Source organism: Mus musculus, chromosome 5, assembly GCF_000001635.26.
Source record: "Mus musculus strain C57BL/6J chromosome 5, GRCm38.p6 C57BL/6J".
NCBI classification, from domain to species: Eukaryota; Metazoa; Chordata; class Mammalia; order Rodentia; family Muridae; genus Mus; species Mus musculus.
In genome coordinates, this window is record NC_000071.6 from 135,978,812 (window position 1) to 135,999,288 (window position 20,477).

The 20,477-nt window shown below is 48.6% G+C and overlaps 2 protein-coding genes across 11 annotated transcripts in view; both read left to right on the forward strand.

The window, feature by feature from the left end:
* Positions 1 to 1,293: 1,293 nt before the first annotated feature.
* Zp3 (zona pellucida glycoprotein 3) lies at positions 1,294 to 9,813 on the forward strand. Its single transcript, NM_011776.1, has 8 exons — positions 1,294 to 1,631; positions 3,828 to 3,946; positions 5,351 to 5,454; positions 5,537 to 5,720; positions 6,734 to 6,851; positions 8,444 to 8,535; positions 8,661 to 8,797; positions 9,589 to 9,813. The coding sequence occupies exons 1-8, from the start codon at positions 1,323 to 1,325 to the stop codon at positions 9,798 to 9,800; spliced, it is 1,275 nt and encodes a 424-aa protein (NP_035906.1). The 5' UTR covers positions 1,294 to 1,322; the 3' UTR covers positions 9,801 to 9,813.
* Positions 9,814 to 15,988: 6,175 nt separating this feature from the next.
* The window catches only part of Dtx2 (deltex 2, E3 ubiquitin ligase), a 38,082-nt gene continuing 33,593 nt past the window's right edge, over positions 15,989 to 20,477 (forward strand). For 3 of the 10 annotated variants that reach the window (NM_023742.2, NM_001256096.1, NM_001256098.1), the window contains exons 1-2: positions 15,989 to 16,155; positions 17,479 to 17,641. The gene's annotated coding sequence lies outside the window, so the exon portion shown is untranslated. Of the gene's footprint in view, positions 16,156 to 16,275; positions 16,514 to 17,478; positions 17,790 to 20,477 lie in introns of those variants that run through there. The other 7 variants (XM_006504506.3, XM_017321120.1, XM_006504508.1 and 4 more) reach the window with 5 other exon arrangements.

Genomic DNA, 20,477 nt, shown 5'->3' on the forward strand with positions numbered 1-20,477 from the left:
TAATGGCTCTTTAGTCTTCACTTGCCAGGAGTCCTCCAGCTGATTCTAAGAAAACCCCTGTGTCTTCCTAAGTCTCTCTCCAGGGTCCCCTCCCAGGCCCATGATGACACCTGGAGAGAAGCCTGGAGCTTTGAGCTTCCAACATCCAACCATACAGCTCTGAGCACACCGGGTGGGGATGGGGAGAAAGTGAAAAACTATGGCCCACCAGGCTTTAACGTGCAAAGTCCAGCCTCCATGGCCAGGCCTTTCATCACAGCTACTTGAGAGATTGAGGCCAGAAGACTCAGAAGACTGTGAAGTTCAGGCTTCCCAAGCCACAGAGTGAGTCCAAGGCCAAGAGGAGCAACTTAATAAAACTATCTTGAAAGAGAGAGAGAGAAAGAAAGAGAGGGTGGGGAAGAGAGGGAGAGAGAAAGAGCAAAAGAAAGGAAAGGAAAGGAAAGGAAAAAGCTGGGGTTAAAGCTTAGAGCACCTGCCTAGAGTACCCCTGTAAAGGGCTGGGGGCATGGCTCAGTGGTAGAGTCCCTGCCTAGAATCCCCCAGGGAGGGGTTGGGGGCGTGGCTCAGGGGTAGAGCCCCTGCCTAGAATCCTCCAGTGAGGGGCTGGGGGCGTGGCTCAGGGGTAGAGCCCCTGCCTAGAATCCTCCAGTGAGGGGCTGGGGCATGGCTCAGGGGTAGAGCCCCTGCCTAGAATCCCCCATTGAGGGGCTGGAGGCGTGGCTCAGTAGCAGAGCCCCTGCCTAAAATGCCCCAGGGAGGGGGTGGGTGCCTCACTAGAGCACTTGGCTTATATTCAGGAAAAGAATTAAAATTTGAATAGGATCCTGGTGTGGTGACATAGGCCTTTCATCCCAGCATAGGCTTTTAATCTCTGGAGGCAGAGGTAGGCAGATTGCTGAATTCGAAGGCAGCCTAGTCTACGAATGCAGCCAGTTCCTCGACAGCCAGAGTTACACTGAGAAATCCTGCCCTGAAAAACAGAAATAAAACAAAACCCAACAACAGCAAAACCCCCAAAACCCAAAACAAAACAAAAACAAAAACCTAAGTAAACAAAATAATAACAGAAACCCCAACCAACCGAAGAAATAAAAACCTTGAATAGGAATCACGTGGAGTGTCTTTACAACTATAACCCAGATTCTGATCGTTGGTTCAGATGAGGTTTGAGGCCACAGGTCTAATAATGTGTTGATAATGGGCTCCACCCGAGATTGAGGGAAGCAGAGGGAATTCAGGTGGGAGGGTGGGCCATCGGTGATATAAGAACAGTGGTGTCAGCCTCTCATTCTGAGCCCAGCTGTACTCCAGGCGGGACCATGGCGTCAAGCTATTTCCTCTTCCTTTGTCTCCTGCTGTGTGGAGGCCCCGAGCTGTGCAATTCCCAGACTCTGTGGCTTTTGCCGGGTGGAACTCCCACCCCAGTGGGGTCCTCATCACCTGTGAAGGTGGAGTGTCTGGAAGCTGAACTAGTGGTGACTGTCAGTAGAGACCTTTTTGGCACGGGGAAGCTGGTGCAGCCCGGGGACCTCACCCTTGGCTCAGAGGGTTGTCAGCCCCGGGTGTCCGTGGATACCGACGTGGTCAGGTTCAACGCCCAGTTGCACGAGTGCAGCAGCAGGGTGCAGGTGAGGCGTGGCATCCTTCGGGTTGCTTAGGGGAATGGATGCGGGGAGGTGGTCTGGCAATGGAGCTGTTGAGGGATGGGGTTGTCTTCTTTCACTGTGGCTCAGGAGTGGTTGTTGATGGAAGATGGCGCTCGGGCTGAGCGAGGCGATCTGGGACTCGGACTCTGCTAGAAGGAAGCTGGTGAATGGAGGGCGGATGGAAGTAGCTGTGTTCTTGGGGTCACTGACTCACGTTTTTCCCCCAAGATAAGGTTTCTCTGTGTAGCCCTGGCTGTCCTGGAACTCTGATCCGTTTGCCTTCTGAGTGCTAGGATTAAAGGCATGAGCCACCACTGCTAGGTCCTCATTCCTAGGATGCTTTTCCTGAAAATCTGAGGTCCCTCCTCGCGAACAGAATAGAAGGGTGATGGGACTCGATGTTGGAGAGGGATGCAGAGGACAGCTCAGGCGCTTGCCAGAGGCATTAAAAATCCTGCTAAAGCCATGCCTGGTTAACATGTGCACAAAATTCCAGCACTTGGGAAATAGAGGTAGGAGAATTGGAGTTTAAGGACAACCTTGGCTACATGAAAGACTCTGTACAAAAACAATAAAGACCCGGACCTAATCTCTGATAGAGAAAATCGGTCGCCGATGCCAGAGATTGAATCCAGGGCCTTGCAAGGTCAAGACAAGCAACTCCACTGAAGAGCTACATGTGCCCTGAATTTGGCTTTTTAAGAGAAGGTCTTATACTAATAACCCTAGCCCTTTGTTTCTTTTTTTTTTTTTTTTTTTTTTGGGTTTTCGAGACAGGGTTTTTCTCTGTTTAGCCCTGGCTGTCCTGGAACTCACTTTGTAGACCAGGCTGGCCTCGAACTCAGAAACCTGCCTGCCTCTGCCTCCCGAGTGCTGGGATTAAAGGCATGTGCCACCACGCCCGGCCCAGCCTTTGTTTCTTCTGGTGCTGGGTTTACAGGGGTGCACCACCATACCTGGAAGCCTTGACCTAAAAGACATATGGGGCAGAGGGCATTATGACAATCTTTATTAACATAAAGATCTTAAGCATTTCAGCTGGGTTGCAGATGTAGCTCAGCTTGTCTAGCAAGCATAAGGCACGGGGTTTGAGCCTCAGCATCACAAAACTCTAGGATCTGGTGATACGTGCCTGTAATCCAGCACTCGGGAAGCAGAGATCGTAACATTAGGTGTCCGATGTCATCCTGGATTGCATAGCAGGCTTAAGGAGAGCCTGAGCTACAAGGAGGCCTGTTTTATAAAAGGTTCAACTGTGGTGGGGTGGTAGGTCCAAGCGGATGAGCTAGGTACAGGTCAACCTTGGATAAGCCTGGCTCCTCACCTGGTCTTGATCACTTCCTTCCACACCTCCCAACCAGCTGTGTCTAATTCTGCCTTTGTTGAAAGGGTCTGGAAATGTGCTAAAACATGTATGGAAAGACGAGAGTGGGGTGGGGGCTGGGGGTGGTGGTGATTCCACACAGCTCTAGGGGAATGGTCATCTATGCCAGGGTGAGTTTTCCTGGCATGTAGCTGCTTTGGAGGTCACCCATGCTTAGTGCATAAGCCCAGTAAACGCAAAGGTATCCTAAAGTAGAATTTCGTGGACTCCTAACACTGGTTTCTAATTCAAGTAATCCTCTTTGGGAGGCCAACCTGGGCCCAACCTGTATCATAAAACTAATAGCAACTGTTACACTTTTTTTTTTTTCATTTTGTTTTGAGAAGGGGTTTCTTTAAGTGGCCCTGGCTGTCCTGGAACTCTCTCTGTGGACCAGGCTGGCCTCAAACTCAGATCCACCTGCCTCTGCCTCCCAAGTACTTAGATTAAAGGCGTGCACCACCACTGCCCCGTTACTGTTTAATTTTTTTAAAAAGCTTTACAATTGATTTTTATGTGTGTGGGTGTTTTGCTTGTATGGGCACCCTGGAGGGTGGCTGTATCCCCTGGAACTGGGGTTATGGACAGCTGTGATTTATTATGGGAGGGTTGGAATTGAACCCAAGTGCTGGTAGTCACTTGGCATGCTCACTGTAATCCAGCTCTTTGATTCCTTTACTGGCCAGCAGAGAGCAGCAGAGGGCAGGCTGACCTCAGCCTTGGCTGCCTTCCTAGGCTGGATTCCCTATGCCTCCCATGGGCCAAGCAAGCATCCACAGGGTTTGGATCTGGTTAACACTATACCTTCGTTTCAGATGACGAAAGATGCCCTGGTGTACAGCACCTTCCTACTCCACGACCCTCGCCCTGTGAGTGGCCTGTCCATCCTCAGGACTAACCGTGTGGAGGTACCCATTGAGTGCCGATACCCCAGGTCAGTGAGAGTTGTGCTGGCTGGCTTCCTGGATTTGGATATGGGTGCCTGCAAGCAGGATGTATGCTCTGACAGGGACAATGCTCTTTTTTTTTTTTTGGCAGCTGTGATGATGATTGTCCCATGTGTGAATGGTTAGGCAGCCTGCTGGGGCAAAGTCTGAGGCCAGGTCTGGATTAGGGACCAATTGCCTTTTGGAGGAGGAGAGAGATGAAGTTGAGGCAGGATTCTATGAAGCCCAGGCTCAAATTCGGATCTTTCTGCCTCCACCCTCCTAAATGCTGAGTTATAGTGTATAGGCTAGCCGATCTGGCTTTGTTCCGTGTTTTCACAGGATGACCTGGAATTGTGTATCCTAGCTGGCCTTGAACTTGGTGATATATACCTCAACCTCTCAAGTGCTGGGATTAAAGGTATTCACCACCACTGCCTGGCTCAGACAGCTTCTTAGGTGGATTCTATAGATGACAATCTCTTGTCACAGTGTTGCCTGCCTGTATTATAGTCTGGCCATAATTCTGCCCTCACTGTGTGTCTCAGTCTCCCCTGCTCTGGGATTACAGGTATGGGGTCATCCTCTTGGACATCCTTAGACATCCTCTTGGGGCTCTAGCCTGGGATACTTCATTGTGTCTGGTTGTTCTTTTTAATGCTTGGTTTTTGAGGCTGTCTTAACTATGTAGACAGAGCTGGCCTCATACTCGGTGATTTCCCTGCCTCTGCCTTTCGGGAGTGCTGGGATGAGAGGCCTGTACCACAATTATCCAGGGGTAGGACTTTTGGTTTTGTTCACTGGTATTTTTTTTTTTTTGGACAGGGTTTCACTGTCTATACTTTATGCTTGGTTAGCCTGGCATTTGCTTTGTAGATCAGGGTGGCTTTGAACTTATGATCCTCCTGCTTGGACCTTCTGAGTGCTGGGACTGCAAGGCATGCATTGCCACACATAGTCTATGATGTGCCAGGGATGGAATGTACACCAGGCAAGCACTCTGTCAACTATGTCCCCAGCCTGCCCTTTTTGAAATGGAGTCAGAATGGAGTATTCCTGTTGTCTTGCCTCAGCCTCCCCAGAGCTGCGTGGTAACAGCCATGCCACTCTATGGCTTCTGGCTTCTGGTTGCCTTTCACCAGGGCCTAAGTTGATAGAGACCAGACTTCAGCTTACTAGTGGAGCTTCTGCCTTCAGCCCTGTCTATCCGTGCTTCGGTGTCTGTCCCCATGGTTGGGACGTCTTCCTGCTGTCAAGTGTAGGCACTCAGGGGGTTAAGGAACCAGCCCAGCCTTTGGGGACCTTGGCTACTGAGTTTATCCATCTCTGAGATCTCTGTAATAGGGTAGGGATATGATTGCACACTGCCCCGGGATGGGTTTATATGGAAACAGCTGGAGTTTTCCCCACAGGCAGGGCAATGTGAGCAGCCACCCTATCCAGCCCACCTGGGTTCCCTTCAGAGCCACTGTGTCCTCAGAGGAGAAACTGGCTTTCTCTCTTCGCCTGATGGAGGGTGAGTCAGAGGGCTGGAGGCGTTGGTAGGGGGAATGCAGATGTCGCTAGGCTGTCCCTAGCCCCTCTCTGTACCCTTTCAGAGAACTGGAATACTGAGAAATCGGCTCCCACCTTCCACCTGGGAGAGGTAGCCCACCTCCAGGCAGAAGTCCAGACTGGAAGCCACCTGCCGCTGCAGCTGTTTGTGGACCACTGCGTGGCCACGCCTTCACCTTTGCCAGACCCGAACTCCTCCCCCTATCACTTCATCGTGGACTTCCACGGGTGAGGCCTGGCCTGCTTTCTTAGGGAGTCATTTCGTTCTCCTTTGGTTTAAGTATCTTATTAGCATACATTAACAAATGAATCGGGTGTGTTATGACACTTTCATATGTGTGCATTTTGGGCAGATTCACCCTCTTTATCTCTTTTCCTTGCTCTCCAGTTGATTCTTTCTCTTCACAAAGTTTCTTCTACATTGTCCAAAAAAAAAAAAAAAAAAAAAAAAAAAATCCTCGTCTCAGTCAGTGTTGGGATCACAAGGATGAGCCACTATGTCTGGCGTGACTGCTAATGAGCATGACACAACTTGGAAAGAGGGAGCCTTTCTGCATTACTAACGGACATAGGAGGAGCCAGCTTACTGAAGCAGGTAATAGAGAGGCTGCCTCAGCAGTTCCCAGCACTGGCTGCTCCTCTGGAGGACCAGGGTTCAATCCCCAGACAGCTCACAACTGTCCGTAACTCCAGTTCCAGGGGCTCCAACACACACATAGGCAAAACACCAATGAACAAAAAGTAAAATGATTTTTAAAATGTAACTTATGCAAGCCTTAGCTGCTTTCCTTCTGGTCTGTCTGCACTTCAGTTCCTGATCTCGGTAACTTGAGTTTCCTACCTTGGTTTCTTTTATTTTTTTAATTTTTTAATTTTATTTATTTATTTTTGGTTTTTCGAGGCAGGGTTTCTCTGTGTAGCCCTGGCTGTCCTGGAACTTACTTTGTAGACCAGGCTGGCCTCGAACTCAGAAATCCGCCTGCCTCTGCCTCCCAAATGCTGGGATTAAAGACATGCATTATCACCAGTCAACTGCTATTGGTCATTTTTTGTTTGTTTGTTTTTGTTTTGTTTTTTTCGAGATGGGGTTCCTCCGTACAGCCCTGGCTGTCCTGGAACTCAGTTTTATGGGTCAACTTTTAAATCACAGCAATGGAAAGCAAACTAAGACACCTGGCTTCCAGTCCCCATTGGTAATGAGATAGCCTTAGCTGTTTATTTTTTACTTCTTCCCTTCCAAGTTGCCTTGTGGATGGTCTATCTGAGAGCTTTTCGGCATTTCAAGTCCCCAGACCCCGGCCAGAGACTCTCCAGTTCACGGTGGATGTATTCCATTTTGCCAACAGCTCCAGAAATACGGTAATGACCTTTTCCCACAGCCGAGCATAAGCCTGAACCTCTAGCCTGCCTTGCTGTTCCTGCTGTGCGGAGCCTAAGCCTGAACCTCTAGTCTGCCTTGCTGTTCCTGCTCTTCCCACACTTGCTTCCTTTAAGCAAATGGCTTACCATGGTAGGAATTAATGAAAGTAGACAAAGAGCTATGGGTTCAGAGAGGCCCTCACAGGTAAGTATTTGTGCTGCTTAAACATGAGAACTGGTAAAATAGGGGCTGGAGAGATTGCTTAGTGATTAAGAGTACCAGCCGCTCTTTCAGAGGACCAAATCGACATGGTGGCTCACAGCAGCTGTAACTCCGTTCTAAGGGATCCAATGTTCTTTTGGCTTCCTTAAGCACCAGGCATGCATGTAGCACGTGGACATACATGCAGGCAAAACACACAGTAATAAAATTAAAAAAGAAAAAGCTAAATAGCTGGCATACATACAGTAATAATAATATAATAACAGCTGGTCATGTACACTATTAATGTCAGCGCTCCAGAGGTAGAGGCTGGGGGTGAGGGTGGGTTCGGAGGGATCTGCCTTCAAGGCCAGCCAGGTTCACATAGTGAGTTCCAGGCTAGCCAAGGCAGCATAGTGAGACCCTGTCTTCCCTCAGAACCCCCAAAACAACAAAAGTAAAAGTTAAGTTCTGAAGCTGAGGGCATGGCTCAACAGCTAAGAACTCTTGAGGAAGCCGGGCGTGGTGGCGCACGCCTTTAATCCCAGCACTCGGGAGGCAGAGGCAGGTGGATTTCTGAGTTCGAGGCCAGCTTGGTCTACAAAGTGAGTGCCAGGACAGCCAGGGCTACACACAGAGAAACCCTGTCTCGAAAACCCAAAAAAAAAAAAAAAAAAAAAAAAAAAAGAACTCTAGAGGAAGACTGCATCTAGTTCTAGGCCCACTGTGCTGGGGCTGTGAGAGCTATCTCAAAGGTGAAAGCCAAGCGGTGTGTAGAGCTCTGTGGTAGTGCCTGTGTAGACGGGGCTCTAGGATTGACCCCAGTATCATAAACATGAATCGGCCCAAAAGTTAAATTTTAATTAAACTTTGCTTTATTATGTCTTTTTTCTGAGACAGGTTCTCGCTATGTATCCTGACCAGCCCAGAGCTGAACTAAGTAGATTAGGCTGGCCTTGAATTTGGAGATTCTGCTGGGACTAAAGGCAGGTGGCACCACTGCCTTTTTTTTTTTTTTTTTTTTTTTTTTTTTTTGGTTTTTCGAGACAGGGTTTCTCTGTGTAGCCCTGACTGTCCTAGAACTCACTCTGTAGACCAGGCTGGCCTCGAACTCAGAAATTCGCCTGCCTCTGCCTCCTGAGTGCTGGGATTAAAGGGTGTGCCACCACCACCCAGCTTTTTTTTTTTTTTTTTTTTTTTGAGACAGAATCTCACTATTTCATGGCTATGGCTGGCCTGAAACTTGCACTGTAGTCCATGCTGGCCTTGAACTCTGATCTGCCTGCCCTGCCTCCTGAATGCTGTGCCATCACATCTGGCTTCCTGCAAACATTTTCAAAAAAGCTGTCGACACCTCTTCCAACTCAGCCTGCTCACAACTTTCTTTCAGCTCTACATCACCTGCCATCTCAAAGTCGCGCCAGCTAACCAGATCCCCGATAAGCTCAACAAAGCCTGTTCGTTCAACAAGACTTCCCAGAGGTGAGGAGACCAGGTGCCTGTGTGTAGGCACCCGGGGGCTACTCAAATTGATGTCTTCAATTATACAATGGCAAACATCTTCCTGTCCTAGCTGAGCTAAGTAAGCTTTTTGTCTTGTTACTCAGTTGGTTGCCAGTAGAGGGTGATGCTGACATCTGTGATTGCTGCAGCCATGGCAACTGTAGTAATTCAAGCTCTTCACAGTTCCAGATCCATGGACCCCGCCAGTGGTCCAAGCTAGTTTCTCGAAACCGCAGGCACGGTATGTCGGGGACACGGGACACTTATTCCTCCTCCTCTTTAAGAGCTCTGCTTCACTTCCTTATGTGCCATTGAGATGGTTGACTGAGGGAATGTCTTCTGGGTCAGATGTTGCTATCTCCAGTGGGAGAGTGCTGAGTGTCTCTTCCCAGTGGCTTGTGGGTTAGGGTAGCCCTGTCAATCCTGAGATTCTCTCAAGACATTATGGGGTAGAAGAGAGACTAGATGGATGATCAGGTGATACCTTCAATCCACTGACGCAGAGCAAATTTTGAATCCTTGGGAACTGGACTCTACTTGAGAGCTGAGAGTGGCTTACATTTGTCATCCCAGTCCTTGGGGAGGCTAAGAAAGAAATATAGTTCAAGGGCAGCCTGGGGGGAGCCTGTCTCAAGAAACCAAACATGAAAGGCTGGGAGAAAGGTTTAGTGGTAGATAGAGCTCCTGCCTAGAATCCCCCAGTGAGGGGTTGGGGGTGTGGCTCAGTGGTCAAGCCCCTGCCTAGAATCCCCCAGTGAGGGGCTGGGGGCATGGCTCAGTGGTGGAGCCCCTGCCTAGAATCCCCCCAGTGAGGGGCTGGGGGTGTGGCTCAGTGGTAGAGCCCCTGCCTAGAATCCCCCAGTTAGGGGCTGGGGGTGTGACTCAGTGGTAGAGCCCCTGCCTAGAATCCCCCAGTGAGGGGCTTAGAAGTGTGATTTACCAGTAGAGCTCTTGCCTAACATTCTTGAGGGCCTTGGTATGATTCTCCAGCACTAAGCACAAAACTTTCCTCCATGTTCTGGTCTTTCCTAGTGACCGATGAAGCTGATGTCACTGTAGGGCCCCTGATATTCCTTGGAAAGGCCAACGACCAGACTGTGGAAGGCTGGACTGCTTCTGCTCAAACCTCTGTGGCTCTTGGGTTAGGCCTGGCCACAGTGGCATTCCTGACCCTGGCAGCTATAGTCCTTGCTGTCACCAGGAAGTGTCACTCCTCTTCCTACCTTGTATCCCTTCCGCAATAAAAGAAGAAACTCAGTTCTGAGTGTGGTTTAATGCCTATGTCTGAGATGGGGCAGGGGTGGGATTGGTGGTGGGATTGGTGGTGGGATTGGTGGTGGGATTGGTGGTGGGATTGGTGGTGGGATTGGTGGTGGGATTGGTGGTGGGATTGGTGGTGGGATTGGTGGTGGGATTGGTGGTGGGATTGGTGGTGGTTGCATTGGGGCAGGGTGAGTGGACATCACAGTGCACATGTGTGCTAATAGCGTAATGCAATAAGAGCAGATGGACCTTCAGTGAGCAGCCATCTAGATGGCGAGAGGCGAGGCTGGTTTGTAGAGACTTACAGAGACTTGTAGATCCTGCTTTGGGCAACATAGCTGCCCAGAAGTAGCCGTGTGATGTGACTCCAAGGAGATCAATATGGAGATGGGAGCTGTTGAAAGAGCTAGGTAGGCCCAGCCAAACTAACTTCTTAGGATATTGAGGAATCTTGTAACGCTGGCCCCACGGATCTGACTCCAGTGGGATAAGGATCTGCCTGCCTCTGCCTTATTAGTGCTGGGATTTAAGATCTGCACCGCTTCTGCCAGGCTGAACAAAGCCTTTCTTTTTGTGAGACTGTGTAGAATCCAGGGCCTTGGCACATGCTAAGCAAGTGCTCCACCATGCTACATTGCCAGTCCTCTTTCCTTTGAGATTGCATTTCATGTAGCCCAGCTAGACTCAGGCTTGGCATAACTGAGGACAACCTTGAGTTTCCTGGTCCGTTTGCTTCTTTCTCCCAAGAGCTAGACCAAGTGTTTCCTTTCCTAGCATGCTCCAGGCATGTACCACTAGGCTCAGCAGCCGCTCAGCCTTTCTAACAACTTGCTATGACACTCAGGGCTTTAATGGGCCAAATGGATGTTTGCCTGGTAGGCACAGTTGTTAGGTGTAAACCTATGGGAACCAGAAGATGCTGGGATAGAGCAGCTGGGAGGAGGGGCACACTGGAGGCAGGTGCATGACTGGGCTTGGGCTGTAGTTAGGAGCAGAATGTTTGCCTAGCATGCACAAGACTGATTTCCCGACTGTTTGAGATGAGGTCTCACGAAACTAAGACTAGTCTTAAATTCCCAAGTTCCTCCGACCCCCTCCCTCCAATCCATCTCCAAAGTGCTAGTATTATAAACCTGTGTCATCACATGACTCTAGGTGTCTAAGTATATATAGAACAAGATTGATTCTTGGTCAACTGAGGAGGGGAAGGCCTTGATACTCCAGTGTTGTCCAGCAATGTGATTGGTAGCAAAGTGTAGAGAGGTGTCAAAGATAGATCAGGCTGGGGAGATCTGAATTCGAGGCCAGTGTGGTCTACAGAGTAAGTTTCAGGGCAGCTAGGGCTACCAAAAGAAACCTTGTCTTAAAGAAACAACAGGGCTGGGGAGATGGCTCAACGGGTAAGAGCACAGACTGCTCTTCTGAAGTTCTCGAGTTCAAATCCCAGCAACCACATGGTGGTTCACAACCACCTGTAATGAGATCTGATGCCCTCTTCTGGTGTGTCTGAAGACAGCAACAGTGTACTTGCAATAAATCTTTAAAAAAAAAAAAACCCAACAAATGTATTTTTTGGAGGTACTTGCTGTGAAGTACGAAAAACCTGAGTTAGGTCCCAAGGACCCACATGGTGGAGGAGAATTGACTGCTCCAAGTTACTCTATGCCTGACCTCTGTATATGTGACCACCATATAAAAATAAATATATGGCCGGTTGTGGTGGCACTTGTCAGTAGGATTTGTTGAAGGAGGCAGAGGCAGGAGGATCATGAGTTCGAGGCCAGCCTGGGCTACACATTAAAAAAAATGTGGAAAATATTTTTCAAAATATTTTCAGATTTTGTGTGTATGGGTATTCTGCCTGCTGTGTACGCCTGTGTACCATGTGGATGCAGTGTTAGAAGAAAGCATGGTTGTGAGCTACCATGTGGATGCTGGAAAGCAAACCCAGGTCCTTAGCAAGAGCAGCCTGGTTGTGAGATGTCCCAAACTTGGGTCTTTCAGAAGAACAGGACATTGCTCTTAAGTGTGGAGCCCTCTCTTCAGGCCCCAATAGGCACTGTTCTGTGAGAGTGACTCCTGGGGACATGCTGGGGACCATTTCTTTAATGAAACTCCATCTGTTCCTTGTCCTCAAGTTTCTGAGTGTTGTAACGTGTCTTTCATTCAACTCTTTCATTTCCTCATAACAAAGAGGAAGTATAGCTGTGGCTGGGGTACAGAGGAAGTTCGACAAGGATTTGCGCTGCAGGTGGGGCCTGCGGATCTTCAGCTAAAAAGCTCTCCCATCCCCAGGAGAGGCAGCCTCTGCCAGGAATACTTAGGCAATTGAAAAGCACATTATCCTCCCAGTGGTGGTGCACGCTTCTAATCCCAGCTCTTGAGAGACAGAGGCAGGTGGGTCTTTGAATTTGAGGCTAGCCTGGTCTACAGCGTGAGTTCAGGACAGCCAGGGCTACACAGAGAAACCATGTCCTGGAAAAACAAAACCCAGAGCATTATGGATAACAGGAGAGTGTCGAGTCTTTGCTCCTGTTGTATGATCTCCCTTAATTGGTGAGGAAGGTAGATTCTGCTCACTTAGGACTGGGCAGGGCATTCCCAAGAGAGACATCAAAGATGGCAAGGTAGTGTTTAGCCTGTAATTACTCAGAGATGAAATGATGTCTAGCATGACGGCTCAGTGCTTGAAGACCTGAGTTCAATCCCTACCTATACGGTAGAAGGAAAGAACAGATTTGTGCAAGGTGTCATCTCACCTACACACACACAGAAAAGTCCAAGAGAGGAAAGAGAGAGAGAGAGAGAGAGAGAGAGAGAGAGAGAGAGAGAAAGTCCTTTTTTGTTGAGGCAGGGTTTCTCTGCATAGCCCTGACTGTCCTGGAACTCACTCTGTAGACCAGGCTGGCTTGGAACTCAGATCTGCCTGCCTCTACCTCCCAAGTGCTGGAACTAAAGACATGCACCACTACTGCCCGGCTTGGAACTCGCTCTTATAGGTCAGGTTGGCCTCAAACTCAGAGATCCACCTGCCTCTACCTCTGAGTAGGCAGGAGGGTCAGGGGTTCAAGCCCTCTTTTAGCTACACAGGGAGTTTGAGGTAAGCATGGCTCTTCCTTGCCCCAAAAGGGCCTAGCAAGGATACTGGCTGGCAGCTGAAGGTTATTGTGACTTGTGTTACCCAAACCTCCTTTGTCTCTAGTGACTCCAGCAGCTTCCTAGCTTCCTACATTTGTCCCAAAGGCCTCAACCACATCCCACAAAAACACTTCAAGGAGGGGCTGAGCCCTCTGCCTTTGTGCTTCACGAAAGCCAGAGGGGAAAGGGAGGGTGCATTAAAATGAGAGGCATTAAAAGATAGAAAATTGAGCCAGGCAGTGGTGGCACACGCCTTTAATCCCAGCACTCGGGAGGCAGACACAGGCAGATCTCTGAGTTCGAGGCCAGCCTGGTCTACAGAGAGTTCCAGGACAGCCAGGGCTACACAGAGAAACTCTGTCTCGAACCGCCCCCCCCCCCAAAAAAAAGATGGAAAATTATAAAGACAGTGAAAATGTCAAAAGTCTTGTTTAAGCCTCAAAATCATATATACATATAAGTAACATTATACAGACTGTGTAGGTTGTATAACTATATACATAGCTATATGCAAATATGTAAATATATAAATATATATTTTATAATCTAAATTATAAAGGCCATAAATTTGAGAAGAGGGAAGGAAAAGGTGCTTGGGAAGAGTAGAAGGGAAGAAACAAAGGCAGGGGAAATTCTCTGGTTATATTTTAGTTTCAAAAAGTGAAAAATTAAAAAAAATTGTTTAATTTATTTTCTTAGGTATTAGAAAAATGGGCTAGAGGTGTGGCCTAGAGGTACCATCAAAGTAGTGAAAAGCCAGCTCATGGGGCAGAAAGCAATTGCATTCTTTTTTTTTAATTAAAATATTTTATTTATTTATTATATGTAAGTACATTCAGACACTCCAGAAGAGGGCATCAGATTTTGTTACAGATGGTTGGGAGCCACCATGTGGTTGCTGGGATTTGAAGTCAGGACCTTTGGAAGAACAGTCGGAGCTCTTAACCCCTGAGCCATCTCACCAGCCCAGCAATTGCATGCTTACTGAAGACGGGGTGGGTGTTTTCTCCATTTTTAAAAGATATTTGTCTGGGACGTGAATTCAGTTGACTTAAGGCAGATTTAGAAGAAAAACCACAGTTTTAATTGTGTGCTTGTGTGAACAATTTAAAATAAGAGGCTAGAGGGGTGAAGTAAACTGGGATACATTGTGAGGTCAAGGCCAGCCTGGCTACATAGGGAACAGTTGTCTCAAAAAAAAAAAAAGTGATTGCTTACACTTAAATATTGAAGATGAATTAAGTATGGACACAAGAGCATCAAAATGGCTTGCTCAGCAGGTGGAGACACTTGTCACCGAGTCTCATGCCTTAGGTTTGATCCCAGGACTCACGTGGTAGAAGCAGAGACCTGAAGGACACATTCTCTGTCATCTATATGAATGCTGTGGCATGACCCATCCCTGTACAAAAAAAAAAAAATGAGAATAATAAAAAATAGGAGTCCTTATTTGTAAGTTCATGGATGCAAAATGGAAATCAGCAGACAGGAGTCCATTTAAGGCTAGGAGGGCTGGGGATATGCCTGAGTCAGCAGAGAGCTTGCTTAGTGTGCAGGAAGCCCTGGGTAACCCCCCCCCCCCCCCCCCCCGCTCCCCCTGCCTGGTCCTCCTCTATAGCTGGGAACAACAGTACACACCTGCAATCTCAGAAGGTGAGACAGGGGGATTAGTAGTTGCAGGCCATCTCTGAAGCCAGGTGCTAAGACACCCTGTCTCCAAAACAAATAAACAAAAAATCCCCCTACTTCCACTAGGAGGGACTTATGTAGAGCTTTTGGGGACAGACACGTTTTCTTTGGGCTGTGAAGTCATTAAGATCTTTCTGGCTGTATAGATTATACGTGGGTCCTTGGTGGCTACCATCGGCACTAGGAAATGCCAGGTGCCATCCATTCATCAGAAATAATGAGCAAAGCAGCTGTGTCTTATCAGACTGTCCCTCTGCAGTGTCAGATGGAGACCAATTAGCAGAGGCAGGAAGCAACACAATTCTGCCTTTCCAAGCAAAACAGTAGCAAGCACCCCTGCTCCTCAGTGACACTGCTGAGGCCAGGCCTCCTTGACTTCTCTAGCTGTGTTCATCTTTTCTGCTTGGTGAGCCGGGAGCAGGTTCTGGGAATGGAACAGGCTCTGTGAAGTGGAATTTTAAGGACTTCTTTTGCAAATCCAGGGTCTTCTGCCTACTCGATAGATAAGTGCTCTACCACTGAGCCAGGCCAACTTAAGCCAAGGTTTAACTTTTTTTTTTGTTTTTTGTTTTTTGTTTGTTTGTTTGTTTTTCGAGACAGGGTTTCTCTGTGTAGCCCTGGCTGTCCTGGAACTCACTTTGTAGACCAGGCTGGCCTCGAACTCAGAAATCTGCCTGCCTCTGCCTCCTGAGTGCTGGGATTAAAGGCATGCGCCACCACGCCCGGCTTAACATTTTTTAATAGATTCTTTTCTTATTTAAAAATTTTAAATCTATGTTTTTAAAGACTGTGCTTGTAAGCTCAGCAATTAGGAAGCAGAGGCAGGAGGTTCAAGAGTTTAAGAGCAGCCTAGGCTTACATCACAAATTCAAAGCCACTCCGAGGTACATGAGATCCTGGACCCCTTCCACCCCTACAAGTGGACTCTTATAGCTGGGGATTAATTAGTAGTAGAACACTTGTCTACTGTGCTTGCATTAACTTTGATCCTCAACACCACAAAAGGAAAAATCAGGGTTGGCGATAGGGCTCAGAGGGTAAAGGCATTTGCTGACAAGCCTGACACCTTGAGTTCGATCCGTGGAACCCACGTGAAGGTGGACACGGAGAACGGACTCCTAAAGTTGTTCTTTGACCTCTGTAAGTACACCCCCCTCCAGAATATACACACATAATAAAAAGAAATATAAAAATTATTAAAAATCAAATGCATCAGTGATTAGCGAGGGAGTAAGTCAGTAGGAGAAAGAGAAGGCTGGGTACATTTATATCTGCTGGTGTGCTTTGGTTCAGCCCACTCAGCTTCATCAGAACTACATTTCCCAGAAGGCACTGCGTGAGGTGGACATGCGCAGCGCGGTGCTTGGAGGCTGCGACGCCGAGTTTCACTCCGGCTGCCTCCGGCTCGGAGTCGGAGACATACTCGAGGGTTCTTCCCAGGCCGAGCCGGAGCTGAGCCCGGAGGTCGGCGGTCCTCTCAACCTGTTCCTTCTGCTTCCCTCAGACTCGGTGAGCGGGACGGGCGGGCCACCTGCTGGCGCCCAGCCTGGGGTCCCGAGGGTGGGTGGGTGGGTTGAGGAGAGGGGGCTATTGAGCCAAGCTGAGACCGGAAGGGGGCGGTCGTGCGAGGAGGGAGGGCCGTGCCGGCGGGATGGGTGAGTCCTGGGGGCGTTGGGAGCCCTGGGCACCTCGGTACCAGGGTCCTGGAGGCGGGAAGTCGCAGTTGGGACGCTCTGAGCGTTGGGGACTGGGCTGGGTGTGGTAAGAGCCCTATTTTTTGCAGAGACAGGGGTCGCATCCCTGGCAGTTTGAGTCCTACAGGACCTGGAAGAGCAGTGAGGCTATTGCTACCCTGGCTCCCTGAGGGGTCAGTTTCAGTCCTGGAGCGTTTGTGTGTGTGTGGGGGCGTTACATCCAGGCGATAGGGATCCACCACTGTCTGAGAGAGTTGGACTTTGGAGGCGTTTGCCTTTCCATTCTCGGTCTGTGTCAGACTGGGTCTCTGGGGCACTTTGGGGTGTCTCTGTTTTGAAGCTCCGCTTTTCATCCTATCCCTCACACAGCTGCAGGGTTGCCCGCGTTAGCTTTGCCTCCACAGTGGCATGAATGGGAATGTGTTCACAGGCAAGACCTTTAATGAACTCTCTTTTCTCCGTGCCGTCTTAGCCCCTTTAAAATTCTAGAGAGCCCAGCAATGTGTTGCACATTTATAATCCCAGTATTTGGGAGACAAAGGTTTGCGGGTAGCTAAAGCTTGCCTGTGCTTCATCACAAGATACTATATTACATCCCTCTCACTCCCCAAAAGAGTGCTAGCCAGGTGTGGTGATTTATGACTGTAATTTCAGCACTTGTGAGGCAGAAGCTGGAGACTCAGGAGTTCCAGTCCAGCCCTAAGCTATATACTGTGGCCCCTGCTTAAAACAAAACAAAACAAAAAAACCCCCAACAACCCAAAAGTAACAGTTCTGTGATGTAGAGTTCCCAGTAGCCACGAGAATCAGGATTGACTTCAGTTGGTCAAGGTGTCAAGTCTCTTTGCTTATTTTCTGTGTGACTTTGGTCAAATTTTTATCCTCTCTGGTGTGTTGATTTCCTTCATGGACCATCCGTGGGACCGGTTTCTGAAGTCCTCACGCAGACTTTTCTGAGAAAGGGTTTAATTGAGTGGGCTGAGAAAGACTGTCCCTAGCTTCTGCTCCCTGCCCAAGCTGTTGGAAAATAAGCCTGGTAATTTCCAGTTGCCAGCCACAGCACACGGGACCCAACATCTGTGCGCTCATTTTCTCTTGCCGATTCTTCACTGAAGACTTAATCATCTTTTTGGCAAAGGTACCTCGGAATCGGTGTGGCTGAGTCAGCAAGGCCTCAGATTTGCCGGGTTCTTGTTTGCTGTTCCTATCAAGATGGGAGCTCAGACAAGTTATTGCTTCTGAGGATCTGGTGCTTTCATCAAGAAGGGACAGTTTGGTGCCAGCTCTTCAGTGAAGAGGAGGTGAGAGCCGCGGGGAAGTTAACCTTGCAGCTTTTGAAATCTGGTGTTCCAAGGAGAAGGTGGGTGTGGACCCTGAAGGGAGATGGCTCAGTCCATACAGTGCTTGCCTGGCGAGCAGGAGGGTCCAGATTTGCTCTCCAGAACCAAGGTAAAAAGCCTGGCATGGTGGCATGTACCTGCACTTTTAATGCTAGGGAGGAGACAGGTGAATCCCTGGGGTTTGCTAGTCAGCCAGCCAGCCACGTATTTGGTGAGTGAGCAAGGTTGATAGCACCTGAGGAACTGCAATCCAGGCTGTCCCCTAGCCTGCGGGAACACCCATGCATCTGTGCACACACACACACACACACACACACGCTTTATGGACGGTGGGATTCTGGGGTTCCAGGAGTGAGATGAGGCCCAGGAGTGGATTGTTGATTGCCAGATGTTGCAAATAAATTCACGTGGCCCCTTGCCAGCACAGCCTCTGTCTAACCAGTCTCAGAGGATGCGCCATCCTACCTTAGACATCCTTTATGGGCTGGGAGCAGCTTTGGCAAAGTGCTTAGCCAGCATACAAGACCTGAGTTCAAGCCCCAGCACTTCAGAACATTTATTTTTTATTATTACTTAAAAAAAACGAAACATGCATTTGTTGTGTGCGCATGTGTGGAGGTGACAGGGCACTTTGCAGGAGTCACTTCCCTCCACCAGGTGAGTTCTGGAGATCTAAGTCAGGTGATCAGGATTGGCAGTAAGTGCCTTTACCTGCCAAGCCATCTGACTGGCCCCTCCCAATTCTATTTAATTTTTTAAAAAAGAAATAACACTTTATTTCCTGGCTGCACAAACCTGACCACCTGAGTTCTGTCCCTGGATCTCATAGTGGAAGGAGAGACGGGATTCCTGAAAGCCATCCCCCCTCCCCCAGCTTCTTCACCCTTCCGTTTCAAACACAAGTCCATACTCACACTATAATAATAAATTAAAAGAAAATATGCCTAGTAAGGTGATGGATGCCTGCCATCCCACACTTGGGAGACTTAGGCAGAACTGCAAGTTTGAGGTTAGCCTGGGTATGTAGCCAGTTCACCCTTGCATGGTGTTATAAGTTGTAATCCCAGCATTCAATAAACTGAGGCAAGAGGATCATGAGTTTGGGGCTATCCTGGGATATGCAGTGAATTCTAACCCAGCCTGGGCTACACAGGGAGATATTATCTTAAAACTAAAAAAACCAAACCAAAACAAAACAACTAACAACCCATGCTTTATAGGCTAGAGAAATGGGTCACTATTACTGCATTTGAACCAGAAGTGTTCATTTCTTTGTTTGCACAAACCTCTGCTGGGTGCCAGACGAGATCTCTGTCTTTCTGGCAACTCCTTGGGCGGAAAGACAGGTGCACCAGTTAGTGACATGGTGTTGCGATATGTGCAGAGAGAGCTAAGGTGAATCGTGAGGTGAACCCCTCTCTTCCAGGAGGAGGTAGGCAGGCAGTGTCAGGAGGGCTTCTGGAAGTGATAGCCAAGGCCAGCTGGAAAGTAAGACTGTGGAACTGGAAAGTCAGAGGAGCAGGAGAAAGCGGGAAGGAGTGTCAGCATTTGCATAGTCAGGAAGTTGCTTGGGGAGGCCTGGGCCAGGCTAGAACAACTGAGTGACTGTGGAGTGGAGAGGCTGGGAATGTGGGCACAAGGCAGATAGAGCCAGTTGTGGGGACCTTGCATTATTACTCAAAGATGTGCATACCCAGGAACCTGGTCTCCAGTGTGCTTGTGGTTCTGTGCAGCCTTTACAGGGTGGACTTTATGGGTAGGGAGATGGTTCAGTGTTTAAAAACACTTCCTGGTCTTGCAGATGACCCTAATTTGGTTCCAAGAACCCGCATCAGGCAGCTCACAGCCATCTGTAACTCCAGCTCTGGGGGATGCAGTGCCCTCTTCTAGTCTCTGTTGTCACCCTTCTGAGTATGGCACACAAACATACAATATCAAATATATATGTGTATTTATTTATAAATGTATATTTGTATATATGTGTTTAAAAGGTCATTAGCTTTGGGGGCTTCACTTGTGAGCAGATTAGTGCTGATCTTGTGCTGTGGGCTGTCTCCATAAATGAGCGCCAATTCAATTGTTTTAGGGGCTGGGGGTGTTGTGGTTTAGTTGGTAGAGTGTTTGCATGCCTTGCTCAAAGCCCTAGGTTCCATCTGCAGCACTGCTACAGGCTTGTGGTCCTAGCGTGCAGGAGGTGGAAGCAGGAGGAAGTTCAGAGTCATCCTTAGGTACCTGATGAGTTCATGGCCAACCTGGAGTGCATGAGACCTTGTCTCAAAAGTAAGTAAGTTAAAAAAACAAACAAGCCAAAACAAAAAGAGTTTCTTTCAGCTCTAAAAAATAAAATAAAATAAAATAAAAAAATTATCATTTATAGTTATATTTTTGACAGAGGGTTTTTGTGTAACCCTGGCTATCCTGGAACTCTGTAGACCAGGCTGGCTTCGAACTCAGAGATCTGCCTGCCTCTGCCTCCTGAGTGCTAGAATTAAAGACCTGTGCTTGTAACCCCAGTGCTGGGAAGGTAGAGACAGCAGGTCATTCCCAGGGGCTTGCCGGCCAGCTTGTCCTAGTGATGTTAAACTTCAGACTCGGTGAGAGAGATCCTAGCTCAAGAAACGAGGAGGCCAGGGCTGGAGAGATGGCTCACTGGTGAAGAGAAAGCACTGCTGCTCTCTTAAAGGACTGGAGTTGAGTTCCCAGCGCCCACACCAGGTGGCTCACAAAGCCTGCAACTCCTCGGGGTCCATCTTGTGGCGGTTATGGATACTGGCACACAGACACAAAATCGATTAGT

What these genes read in the sequence shown, in the direction of transcription:
- Zp3 (NM_011776.1), top strand. Translation starts at nt 1,323, where the DNA reads ATGGCGTCAAGCTATTTCCTCTTCCTTTGTCTCCTGCTGTGTGGAGGC. An exon ending in AGTGCAGCAGCAGGGTGCAG is followed by an intron (nt 1,632 to 3,827) that starts GTGAGGCGTGGC and finishes CCTTCGTTTCAG; the next exon opens with ATGACGAAAGATGCCCTGGT. An exon ending in CTCTCTTCGCCTGATGGAGG is followed by an intron (nt 5,455 to 5,536) that starts GTGAGTCAGAGG and finishes GTACCCTTTCAG; the next exon opens with AGAACTGGAATACTGAGAAA.